Genomic DNA, 12,879 nt, shown 5'->3' with positions numbered 1-12,879 from the left:
CCAGCTCGAAAATATTCCATAAATTCCTTTCTTCTCTTCATTATAAGAGAAAGTAATTTTCAGAAAATCTTCACAAATTGTACACAAACTCAACACAACACCCTGTATTTTATTTTAATAAAAACATAAATAAAACATATTTTTAAATTTATAAACAATTATTTATAGACAAATGCTTTCATCAACAATATTTTTAAATCACATTTTTGACAATTTACATGTTTAAATCTGATTGGTGAGAATGAATGTGTGTTGCGTGAGTGTGTGTGAGCGGGCGTGTGTGTGTATGTGTTTGTGTGCGTGAGTTTGTGCATATGTGTGTGAGTGTGTGTGTGTGTGTGTGTGCGTGTACGTGTGTGTGTGATCTCCTCAGCTGCTCCAGGTGAGTCTGAATCCAGAGGGCATGGTGGTGTACTGTCCCTGGAACTGGATAAAGACTTGGTAGGAGGAGGCGGTGAACAGAGCGATGTTGGTCTCCTGTAGGAAAGTCACAGACAGAACGACCTCAGAAAACAGCGAGGCTGGCGCCCCCTAGAGTAAAACCGCAGCAATAACACTGCAAAGTGTCTGGTGATCTGTACAGCTCTAATCCACTCCTCACATTATCCACAGTCTCTGGTCTCCTTTCAGCCACCTGCTTTCTTTATGTGTGACTTACAATTCAATGCATTTTGCTTTTTTCATACATGCAGTTTGGCAAGTTTAAAAATCACCAAAGTTAAATTTAACATTCCAAACATTCCAGGCCCATGTATACTTGTGCAGTGTGGGAATGTAATTATTAAATTCTGCTTTCCAGTACAAACCAATAAGGCTCTAGCTGTTAAGGGGACTAACTCAAGGACTAAATTCAGTCAAGCTAACTCAGGTACTAAATTCAACTAAGCCAATTCAGGTACTAAATTCAGCTGAGCTAATTCAGGAACTAAATTCATCTGAACTAAGGGACAAAAATCAGGAGAGCTAACTCAGGTTCTAAATTCAGCTGAGCTACAGTAACTAAGGTACTAAATTGAGCTTAGGGGCAGTATACCTGAATGCAAATACATTCCTGTTGAAAACTGCAACCGAACTTCATCAAACAAAAAAAATGACAATAATGATTGTACTGGCATGATTCTGGGGGAAGGACCAAAGCAGTCGGGGGTACGTACAGCACCACAGTAGGGTCCCACAGGTGGGCCAGTGGCGTCCGGCCCGTCGTAGAGCTTCAGGAGTTTGTTCTGACAGTCCCCGGGGTCGTCAATGCTGATCTGGGCGAAGGTGACGGTTACCACGCGTCCCACAGGCACTTGGACGTTAGCGTAGGTGCCGGGGAAACTGGGACTGGTGAAGGAACTCTGTTCTCCATACAGTATCCCCCCACAGCCTGGAGCACACACAAACACATATGAATACACACACACACACATTACAGTATCCCCCCTCAGCCTGGAGCACACACACACAGACACATATGAATACACACACACATTACATGCGCGCACACACACACACACACACACACACAATTACCGGATATCATTCACCAATCAGGTTCTCTTTCTAACCAGACTCAAAAACAGGCCACAGTTCATAATAAAGCATTTGCATTATTTATTGATTTATTGAACTCTTCAATAATGAAATAATCTGCACCCAGTCAATTGTTGCCCAGTTCATTCAAATAAAAAAAGTTTTACATGCAGATGATGTAGTGTTTCATATAAACAAAAAATAAACAAGTATTTTTAATGTCTTGTCTTTCTTTCTTTTAAGATTATATATTTATTTTCTCCTATACATTGAGCGGTAACATAGCTAATTCTATAAACATAAAAATCATATCACTTATTCTCACTGGGAAATAGGGTCATGTAATCACTTTTGTAATCAACAGACATTTCTCATCAATTGAGTTAAAAACGTTAAATTTAATAGGTTAACATAATATTTAAAAGTAAATTATGATAGAATAAACATAATATAATTATAAATAAATTCTCGCTCTGATTGCTCTTGAAGTGAAGAGGATTCCACTGAGTCCCTAACTTTCAGCACCAGCATTTATATCTTCCCATTTGGAAGAATGTGATTGCATGCATGGCATTCAGATTTGCCTTCAATTGCTCTTGCGTGTCCACTTTAGAGGTTGCAGTGTGCCTGTCATTAATGTTAAAGATGAATGTCATCTCAGTGCGATCCCACTGTGTACAGTTTAATGGTAGACCCTGCAGTGTTAGCATAGAACCCAGGATAGAGGGGCTGAGTGAATGTGGTATGGACTCTATGCAGGAGGGTCATTGTGTGAGAGATGCTGTAGAAGGACAGAGTTCCAGCCCTGTGATCCAGGTACACTCCTATTCTGGAGAAGAGAGCAGTAGGGAGTGTGGTCCATGTCATATTGTGATAAAAATAATATTTGGAAGGAGAGCACCACAGGCTCCAGGACTTGTCATTATATCCAAAGAGAGCATCATGACCCCATCCTTTCCTCATTATCCCTTCATATGACACTGCTATATAAACATCCCCATTCCCACTCCACTCAACCTCCCAGTAATGGCGTCCAGACAGACCCTCTCTGCACAGCACTTGCTCCCAGTAGTCAAATCTGGCTGGGTGATCAGGATATGACTGGCTCTCTTTGACACGGGTCACATGTCTGTCCCCCTTGGACAGAGACAGTTTTGAATAAGCTGTGATGGGGTCCAGTGTGAGATGACAGTAATCTGAAAGAAGTGGAGATAAATATTTCAATCCAGATAGTACTAAACATGATAGTTCAAATCTCTAAATAGCAATTAAATTTACAGTTGAACTGTTTTTTTTTTATTCAAAATGCACCAAAATTATGTTTTATTTTATTATTGACAAAAATATTTAATATTTAACTACAACAAACTTGCTAATGTGCTTGCAACCTAACTTCTGCGATCACAGGTTGTTTATCCATCTGGACAATTAATATTGCCAACTAGTTAGCTAGGTGGTTATGAGCAAGCTTGTTATGTTGACCTTATTTTCCCATGCACTGAAAAATAAACAAAAAATTATGTTCTTAGAATATGCATTATTACCAGTTCAGATATTGTAGTTTACAAGACAAAGGGACCTTGTTTTCTAAAAGACAGCTGAGGCTCTTATTCTGATGATCTGAATGGCCTCTACTGCAAGTGAACTAGACTCCCAAATGAGCTGATAGATAAGGAGCACTAAACCAATAAACTCCACCCACATATACCTGTACACACACACACATACACACACACACGCAAGTACGCACACACCCACACACACACCCCACACACACACATGCACACACATACACACACACGCGCGCACGCACACACACACATGCCCACACAAGCCCATAGATATGGTAACATGGCAAGTAGACAATTCATTGAATGCATTAATGTTCCACAATGAGTTGACTTTACAAAGATGCAATAGAACAGATTATAGATGAAGTTACTGGTACTGGGAAGAGGGAACTACAGGGTATGGGTGTTTCATTTAAATGTTCTGCTCTTGAATGGAAATGGACTTACACTGTAAGAACTCCTCTCTAACTGCGGGTTGCGGAATTTGCAGAATATCAACCTCTTTCACTGCGGTACACAAAGAGACAGAAGCAACACTTGAGATATGCCCATGACACAGAAAATGCCCTTACATTTCCAAAAGATTTAAGAAAAAACTTCATCTTAATAGTTTCTTATTTTCACATATTAATTGAACTTCAATTTTACATGTACGTTTAACTGGATGAAATGTAGCAAATCTTTTTTCCTCTACCTGATTCAGTGATCTTCAGTAATCCCCTTTTGCAAAAATCCTCCAGTTGCTCTTTCAGTTCAGAAATCGATTTGACTGCAGCTTCAAAGGAGACGTGTGGACTGAAAGTGGATAAGTTTCCAGGTACATCAGGGGCACAGAGAGGCTGACAGTTCTGCAGACAGACAGGCAGACAGCCAAACAGACAGACAGGTGAATGGTCTCAATCTATATTCCTGTGCAGATGCCTGGAGCAGATCTTTGAAAATGAAGAACATGCCTCACCATGTACGTACAATGTACATAGTGCAGACTGTCAGAGAGCCAGTGATGGTACCTGGAGGAAATTAATGTGATCCTCTATGTGTGAAAGCTGCTCCAGCTCAGCATTTCTCCTCTTCAGCTCAGCAAGCTCATGCTCCAGTTGCTTGAGGAGTTTTTCAGCCCTACTCACTTCAGCCTTCTCCTGATCTCTGATCAGCGCTATCACCTCAGAGCACCTTCTCTCAATAGAGCACATCAGCTCAGTAAAGAGTCTCTCATTGTCCTCCACTGCTGTCTGTGCAGAACACTGTTAGGAGACACAGAGAGAGGAGGACATTTTAACAAGACTTTTCACTCAGCTCTTACAGGGACCCCAGGCAGCTTGTTCCAAAAAGTGTGCCTCAGTGGGATTGCGCTCCACAGGGGGGGAAAGTGGCCCAACACTGGGCTCCTCACTGGTTGACTGGAGGAGAGCTCTGACTGAGCCCTGAAATGGTTCTTCCAGGAGCCAGCTATTGTCTTCTCCTCTGGTCAGTACCCACCTTGAGCGACTGTACAGCCTGTCTCAGATCCTGCAGCTCCTTCTCTCTCTCCTGGATTCTCTGCTGAAATTTACTCTGTGTCACCCCCAACTGCTTCTGTTGATCACAAATATAATTTATCCAGTGTTAAATTATGCAATTTCTTGGAAGTTATCCTTATGCTAAGGATAGGAACAGCTTTTCCAGGATCATGTAAAAAGCAGATTTAAACTGACAGTTGACCTATAGCAGAAGTGATGATTTTAAATGACTCATCAAACAGCCTGACCTGGAGGTTAGGTAAGACTGAATTCCCAGCAAATATACTATCTGTCATCACAGTAAAAAAAAAAGAGAATGGAATATTATGCGTAATAATTTCAGTCCTTACCTGTTTCTCAGTCCTTTCTGTTGCAGCTGAGACTGTATCATGGCCTTTGTGTTTATCCATCGTACACAGATAACAGATACACTGCTGATCGGTACGGCAGTAAATCTCCAGCAGTTTGTCATGATGAGGGCAGATCTTTTCCTGCAGGTTTCCAGCAGCTTTGACCAGCTTATGCTTCTTAAGAGGAGGAGATTCATAATGAGACTGGAGGTGAGTTTCACAATAAGAGGCTAGACACACCAGACAGAACTTGACGGCTTTGCCCTTTCTCCCAGTGCAGACATCACACGCCACGTCTCCAGGTCCAGCGTAACAGTGAGCAGGAGGAAGAGCTTGGAGTCCTGTCTTCTTCAGTTTTGCCACCACTTCAGCTAGCGTGGTATTTTTTCTTAAAACAGGCCTTGGAGTGAATGTCTCTCTGCACTGGGGACAGCTGTAGACTCCAGTATGATCATGCTGGTCCCAGTAGCCCTTAATACATCCCATACAGTGACTGTGTCCACAGGAAATTGTCACCGGATCCTTCAGCAGATCTAGACAGATCGCACAGTGCAACTGGTCCTGATCTAGTAAAACTCCAGCTTCAGCCATTTTGCTGCTCACACTGACAGAGATAGAGTTTAGTTTAATTTCTCATAAACTGTGAGTCAGACGGAGCAGGAGTGGGTGTTGTTTCTCTTAATCTGCGTGAGAAAGAGCAGGAGATATTTCCTTGCTTCTGAGTAGACCCACCTATTAACTGACCTTTGCTATTTTACGGCACACACTGACAGAGATAAGATTTGTTTCTCTGTAACTGTGACAAAGAGAGTGGGAATGACTTCCTGGTTCTGCCCACAGTTGCAGGTGTGATGGTGGACTGAGGCCAGGCTGAGCACAGCAGAGCTTGTTGAGAGAAAGCTGTGATCTGTTTGGTCGTACCTGTTTCTGACCGGAGGCTTGGTTAGTGGGGTCAAGCCAGAGTAGGTGAATAGTGGGGACAGTACCAGCACAGAGCATGCAGTCACTCAGAAACTGTAAACTTATGTATTTTATTTTCACACACCTAATGCACTCTACAAACAGTCAAATGAGAAGTTTTGTTCTTTTAAATGAGTGCACTTCTATATATGTCCATTTTGCGTGAGTATCTGATGATTTTATTGGCTGACGTACCAAAATGTCCAACGGGGAGATATATTCCTTATAGGTCTGGAGGATCTGTGATGTAATCAGCAGGAAAAAGAATAACACTCCATTACTGATGTATGCATGTGATTGGTTGAGTATGAGAACAAGTAATGATGTGAGCATGTGACTGGTTGAGAACAAGAACATGAGGTTGCAGAGGCCGACCAGAGTTTGGCTGCAGCAAGAGTTTCCAGACTGAACTTGCTCTGTGCATTTTATGTGCTTCACTCATTTTTTTTTCACCAGCAGAGGGCAGCAATATACAGCAAATGCAGAAACATATAAGACTGAGCTTGAAAAAAAGCAGCAAGTTAGGTTAAAAAATATTTTTCCTCAATGGGAAGAAGGTACACTCACAAACATTGATGAGGAAAAAGTCAAAAGAAGAAGAAATTTCAGGAAGTGTGGAGCAGCAGCACAAAAACTACAAACTGTGGGAGACAGAATCCTTCCGGAAACAGACCTAACAGCCCCCCCTGCTGGGCTCTACTGGGAATCTCACCTGGTTTTTCTGCAGAGTAATGTCATAAAAATCTTTTAACTAAAAAATGGGTGTTCACCTTTTGTAATCTGGGGAAGGGGTTAAATAATATGCTTTACTTGCAGCGAGACTCTGCCAATCATCTCTCACATTGAGAAATTCTGTCAGCATCTATCAGAGGTGAATCTCAAGCAGCCAGAACCCGCCTTCCCAGGTAAAGCAGAGCTATATGGCTGGGGTAGGTGAGGTCCAGGATAGTATCTGATACCCTTCACTACTCAGGTTCTGTTTCTAACCAGACACAAAACAGGCCACAGTTCATAATAAAGCATTTGCATTATTTATTGATTTATTGAACTCTTCAATAATAAAGTAATCAGCACCCAGACAATTGTTGCCCAGTTCATTCAAATAAAAAAAGTTTTACATGCAGATGATGTAGTGATTCATATAAACAAAAAATAAACCAGTATTTTTAATGTCTTGTCTTTCTTTCTTTTAAGATTATATATTTATTTTCTCCTATACATTGAGCGGTAACATAGCTAATTCTATAAACATAAAAATCATATCACTTATTCTCACTGGGAAATAGGGTCATGTAATCACTTTTGTAATCAACAGACATTTCTCATCAATTGAGTTAAAAACGTTAAATTTAATAGGTTAACATAATATTTAAAAGTAAATTATGATAGAATAAACATAATATAATTATAAATAAATTCTCGCTCTGATTGCTCTTGAAGTGAAGAGGATTCCACTGAGTCCCTAACTTTCAGCACCAGCATTTATATCTTCCCATTTGGAAGGCAGGTTACAGAAAAGACCATCAGTACTATAACCGTTACTCTATCATATGTTTAAGAGCATGTATACATTTTATAAATCATATGGAAATCAAGTGTAGATGCTTCCCAAAATGAACAGTGAAATCACATTTGCAGGGAGGTATGAAGTACGTAATGCTCGGAAGAAAATAAAAAAGTGCTCTGCAAACCCCACACATTGCACATAATTGATCCCTTACACATACACTACATGGCCAAAGGTATGAGGACACCTGAGATCTAACATCTCATCCAAATTATGGGCATTAATATTGCTGCAGGAATTTTCTTCTGTTCAGCCAGAAGAGCATCAGTGAGGTCAGGCACTGATTAGGCGACTAGGCCTGGCTCGCAATTGGCTGTGCAATTGAACCCAAAGGTGTTGGATGGGGTTGAGGTCAGGGCTCTGTAAAGGTCCATTTCTATATGGACCTTGCTGTGTGCCCGGGAGCATTGTCATGCTGAAACGTGAAAGGGCCTTCCCCAAACTTTTGGGGAAGCTCAGAAAAGTCAAGAATGTGATTGCATGCATGGCATTCAGATCTGCCTTCAATTGCTCTTGCGTGTCCACTTTAGAGGTTGCAGTGTGCCTGTCATTAATGTTAAAGATGAATGTCATCTCAGTGCGATCCCACTGTGCACAGTTTAATGGTAGACCCTGCAGTGTTAGCATAGAACCCAGGATAGAGGGGCTGAGTGAATGTGGTCTGGACTCTGTGCAGGGGGGTCATTGTGCGAGAGACGCTGTAGAAGGACAGAGTTCCTGCCCTGTGTTCCAGGTACACTCCTATTCTGGAGGAGGGAGCCACAGGGAGTGTTATACATATTTTGTTGTGATAAAAATAACATTTGGAAGGAGTGCACCACAGGCTCCAGGACTTGTCATTATATCCAAGGAGAGCATTGTGACCCCACCCATTCCTCATTATCCCTTCATATGACACTGCTATATAAACATCCCCTTTCCCACTCCACTCAACCTCCCAGTAATGGCGTCCAGACAGACCCTCTCTGCACAGCACTTGCTCCCAGTAGTCAAATCTGGCTGGGTGATCAGGATATGACTGGCTCTCTTTGACACGGGTCACCTCTTTGTTCCCCTCGGACAGGGACAGTTGTGAATAGGCTGTGTTGGGGTCCAGTGTGAGATGACAGTAATCTGAAAGAAGTGGAGATAAATATTTCAATCCAGATAGTACTAAACATGATAGTTCAAATCTCTAAATAACAATTCAATTTACAATTTAACTGTTTTTTTTTTATTCAAAATGCACCAAAATTATGTTTTATTTTATTATTGACAAAAATATTTAATAAAGGATTCACACACAATGTGTTTCTAGTATTTACAATAATTTCATGGAATTAAAAATGTCAGGCATTTATATTTAATGGATATTAAAAATGTCCCATTCATTTTAATTTAATTTATATGGCTCCACCTTCAATATTTTGAAGTACAAATGTGTGTCTGTGTTCATGTGTGTGTATGTATACCTATTAAGTGTGTGCAACAAAGTCACTCTCCGTATCTATTCAGATGCCAAAATTATCTGTGTCTGTATGCGTATTTGGAAATAAACTGGAAGTAGGTGTGGCCTAAACTGAAAGTGACAATGAGAAAATATAGAGAAATCTATTTTTTTTCCAACTTAAAAATAGAGCTTTCATTAACTACAACAAACTTGCTAATGTGCTTGCAACCTAACTTCAGCGATCACAGGTTGTTTATCCATCTGGACAATTAATATTGCCAGCTAGTTAGCTAGGTGGCTATGAGCAAGCTTGTTATGTTGACCTAAACAAACAATTATGTTCTTAGAATATGCATTATTACCAATTCTGATATTGTATTTTACAAGACAAAGGGACCTTGTTTTCTAAAAGACAGCTGAGGCTCTTATTCTGATTATTTGAATGGCCTCTGCTGCAAGTGAACTAGACTCCCAGATGAGCTGATAGATAAGAGGCACTAAACTAATAACCTCCACACAGGGCATTTATTTAAAACTAAAATAAACATGAATTATTTACATATACTGTACCCGCATACACACATACACACACACACTTGTACAAAATGATCCACAATATATTCGTATGCCTACAGAGATGATAACTAGGCAGTTAGATAATTAATTTATTAATGTTCGATAGTGAGCTCACTATATTAAGAGGCAATAGAACAGATTATAGATGAAGTTATTGGTACTGGGAAGAGGGAAATACAGGGTATGGGTATTTCATTTAAATGTTCTGCTCTTGAATGAAAATAGACTTACATTGTAAGAACTCCTCTCTAACTGTCGGTTTTGGAATTTGTATAACATCAGCCTCTTTCACTGTGGTACAGAAAGAGACAGAAGCAACACTTGAGACACACAGGTCACAGAAAATGCCCTTACATTTCCAAATGATTTAAGATAAATTAACTACATCTTCATATTTCGAAATTTTCACATATTGATTGAACTTTACTTTTACATATATATTTAACTGAATAAAATTTTGCAATTCCTTTTCCCTCTACCTGATTCAGTGATCTTAAGAAATCCCCTTTTGCAGACGTCCTTCAGTTGCTCTTTCAGTTCAGAAACAGATTTGACTGCAGCTTCAAAGGAAACTTGAGGAATGATAGTGGGTATGTCTCCATGTCCAGGATGGGCACAAAGAGACGGGCAGTTCTACAGACAGATAAACAGACAGACAACAGTCTCAAATCAGATTCTGTCCAGATACCAGGAGCAGATCTTTGTAAATGAGGAACACGCCTCACCATGTATGTACTGTACAATGTGCATACTGCAGTCTGTGAGACAGCCAGTAATGTTACCTGTAGGAAATGGATGTGATCCTCTGTGTGTGAAAGCTGCTCCAGCTCAGTGTCTCTGCTCCTCAGCTCAGCAATCTCCTGCTCCAGTCGTTCAAGGAGTCCTTCAGCCCGACTCACTGCAGCCTTCTTCTGATTTTCGATCAGAGCTATCACCTCAGAGCGTTTTCTTTTAATAGAGTGGATCAACTCAGTAAAGAGTCTGCTGCTGTCCTCCACTGCTGCCTGTGTAGAGCGCTGTTAGGAGACACAGAGAGAGGAGGGATGTACATTTTAACTAGGCCTTTCACTCAGCTCTTATAGAGACCCCAGACAGCCTGTTCCCCGCAGTGCAGCTCAGTGGGACTGAGCCCCACGGGGCTGGAAAGTGGCCCAACACTGGACTCCACACTGGCTGACTGGAGGAGAGCTCTGACTGAGCTCTGAAATGGCTCTTCCAGCAGCCAGCTGCTGTCTTCTCCTCTGGTCAGTACCCACCTTGAGTGACTGTACAGCCTGTCTCAGGTCCTGCAGCTCCTTCTCTCTCTCCTGGATTATCTGCTGAAATTTACTCTGTGTCACCCCCAACTGCTTCTGTTGATCACAAATATAATTTATCCAGTGTTAAATTATGCAATTTCTTGAAAGTTATCCTTATGCTAAGGATAGGAACAGCTTTTCCAGGATCATGTAAAAAGCAGATTTAAATTGACAGTTGACCTATTGCAGAAGTGGTGATTTTAAATGACACATCAAACAGCCTGACCTGGAGGTTAGGTAAGACCGAATTCCCACCTTTAAGCCAAGATGATCTCTGTCATCACAGGAAAAAATAAGTGTTATGTGTAAGAATTTCAGTCCTTACCTGTTTCTCTGTCCTTTCTGTTGCAGCTGAGACTGTTTCATGACCTCTGTGTTTATCCATTGTACACAGATAACAGATACACTGCTGATCAGTTTGACAGTAAATCTCCAGCAGTTTGTTATGATGAGAGCAGATCTTCTCCGGCAGGTTTCCTATAGCTTTTACCAGTTTATGCTTCTTAAGAGCAGGAGATTCATAATGAGACTGGAGGTGAGTTTCACAATAAGAGGCGAGACACCCCAGACAGGACCTGACAGCTTTGCGCTTTCTCCCAGTGCAGACATCACATGCCACGTCTCCAGGTCCAGCGTAACAGTGAGCAGGAGGAGCAGCCTGGAGTCCTGTCTTCTTCAGTTTCTCCACCACTTCAGCCAGCATGATGTTTCTGCCCAGAACAGGCCTTGGACTGAATGTCTCTCTGCACTGGGGACAGCTGTAGACTCCAGTATGATCATGCTGGTCCCAGTAGCCCTTAATACAGCCCATACAGTAACTGTGTCCACAGGAAATAGTCACCGGATCCTTCAGCAGATCTAGACAGATCGCACAGCGCAACTGGTCCTGATCTAGTAAAACTCCAGCTTCAGCCATTTTGCTGCTCACACTGACAGAGATAGAGTTTAGTTTAATTTCTCAGAAACTGTGAGTCAGACGGAGCAGGAGTGGGTGTTGTTTCCCTGAATCTGTGAAAAATAATCAGCTTCTGAGTAGACCCACCTATAAACCGGCCTCTGCTATTTTACTGCACACACTGACGGAGTTAAGTTTTGTTTCTCTGAAACTGTGACAAAGAGAGTGGGAGTGACTTTCTGGTTCTGCCCACAGTTGCAGGTGTGATGGTGAACTGAGGCCAGGCTGAGCACAGCAGAGCTTGTTGAGAGAAAGGTGTGATCTGTTTGGTCGTACCTGTTTCTGACGGGAGGCTTGGTTGATGGAATCAAGCCAGAGTATAAAAATCAATGACGACTGTACCAGCACGGAGTCTGCAATCACTCACAAACTCCTCCTTATATTTGTTATTTGTGCAAGTAATGTTCTCTACAAACATACAAAACACAGGCAAAAATGGCTACAGCTGAATGCACTCAACGTGCAGAAAGATGATTCATTTTTCCTCCGGCCCTCTATTGGTTACAGTGCCTGTCAATCACCTTGCAGGACCTTCAAGTTTCATTCAGTGATGCAGCCCAGACCATAGACATGCATATTTATCTAGACAAGGTAAGCACGCCCTCAGCCAACCTAAGCTGTGAAACCCTAGTAGTAAGCTTGTAGTGTGCATGTCTTCGTTGTTGAGGGCAAAACATTAAGCTCCCCATTAAAGTTAATGGGGAATATCAGACTTTTGAAGGTAACATAAAACTTCCCCGACGGTATTTTGAAACTCTACTGACGACCGTTACATTTCATATGAAAAGCAGATTGAAAAATAGGCATTATGTAATAAAATATGCACATTTTGATAAATATTTTCCCAAGACCTCTGGACCGAGACAACCATTGATTCAGATACTGCTGCACATACAGAAATGCGAAGTAGAGGCCATTTCCCGATACTTCCTAGGCTTCACTGACTAGCCACTCCTACCCTCTCCAGATCCTACGGACGCACTATGGCCCAGATCCTCTTCAATGCTGAACTCCGGGTGGCAGGTTGGAGTTTGGCTCAGTTGGCTAATTAGCTGTATCCACCAGTGCCCGTTCACTCGTTGGGAAACAAGCACAAGTCTTTCGATTCCCCTCATGAATTTATAAAAGAGCTAAAATGTGTCAGATTGTACATGGGGCT

The 12,879-nt window shown here is 41.6% G+C and overlaps 2 protein-coding genes across 2 annotated transcripts; both read right to left on the bottom strand.

Moving 5' to 3' along the window:
* Nucleotides 1-369: 369 nt before the first annotated feature.
* On the bottom strand, nucleotides 370-5,559 carry LOC118225766 (tripartite motif-containing protein 16-like). The gene is made up of 8 exons (XM_035414667.1): nucleotides 4,936-5,559; nucleotides 4,566-4,661; nucleotides 4,097-4,330; nucleotides 3,781-3,934; nucleotides 3,534-3,593; nucleotides 2,188-2,711; nucleotides 1,155-1,340; nucleotides 370-477 (listed from the first exon to the last, which is right to left on the bottom strand). Exons 1-8 carry the CDS (start codon nucleotides 5,524-5,526, stop codon nucleotides 370-372), a joined length of 1,953 nt encoding a protein of 650 aa, XP_035270558.1. The 5' UTR covers nucleotides 5,527-5,559.
* Nucleotides 5,560-6,975: 1,416 nt separating this feature from the next.
* Nucleotides 6,976-11,827, bottom strand: LOC118225479 (tripartite motif-containing protein 16-like). The gene is made up of 6 exons (XM_035413943.1): nucleotides 11,091-11,827; nucleotides 10,724-10,819; nucleotides 10,250-10,483; nucleotides 9,947-10,100; nucleotides 9,699-9,758; nucleotides 6,976-8,575 (listed from the first exon to the last, which is right to left on the bottom strand). The coding sequence occupies exons 1-6, from the start codon at nucleotides 11,679-11,681 to the stop codon at nucleotides 8,037-8,039; spliced, it is 1,674 nt and encodes a 557-aa protein (XP_035269834.1). The 5' UTR covers nucleotides 11,682-11,827; the 3' UTR covers nucleotides 6,976-8,036.
* Between the last annotated feature and the right edge of the window lie 1,052 nt (nucleotides 11,828-12,879).

Source organism: Anguilla anguilla, chromosome 4, assembly GCF_013347855.1.
Source record: "Anguilla anguilla isolate fAngAng1 chromosome 4, fAngAng1.pri, whole genome shotgun sequence".
In the NCBI taxonomy this organism is placed as follows: Eukaryota; Metazoa; Chordata; class Actinopteri; order Anguilliformes; family Anguillidae; genus Anguilla; species Anguilla anguilla.
Note: the sequence above shows the minus strand (reverse complement) of the source record. Positions and strands in the feature narration are given on the sequence as shown.

Excerpts from the sequence above, each read along its gene's own strand:
- LOC118225479 (XM_035413943.1), bottom strand. The coding sequence starts at position 11,681 with ATGGCTGAAGCTGGAGTTTTACTAGATCAGGACCAGTTGCGCTGTGCG. Across the intron at positions 10,820-11,090 it reads CAGAAAGGACAGAGAAACAG|AAGCAGTTGGGGGTGACACA; the intron begins GTAAGGACTGAA and ends TGTGATCAACAG. Across the intron at positions 10,101-10,249 it reads ATCACATCCATTTCCTACAG|AACTGCCCGTCTCTTTGTGC; the intron begins GTAACATTACTG and ends ATCTGTCTGTAG.
- LOC118225766 (XM_035414667.1), bottom strand. The coding sequence starts at position 5,526 with ATGGCTGAAGCTGGAGTTTTACTAGATCAGGACCAGTTGCACTGTGCG. Across the intron at positions 4,662-4,935 it reads CAGAAAGGACTGAGAAACAG|AAGCAGTTGGGGGTGACACA; the intron begins GTAAGGACTGAA and ends TGTGATCAACAG. Across the intron at positions 3,935-4,096 it reads ATCACATTAATTTCCTCCAG|AACTGTCAGCCTCTCTGTGC; the intron begins GTACCATCACTG and ends GTCTGTCTGCAG.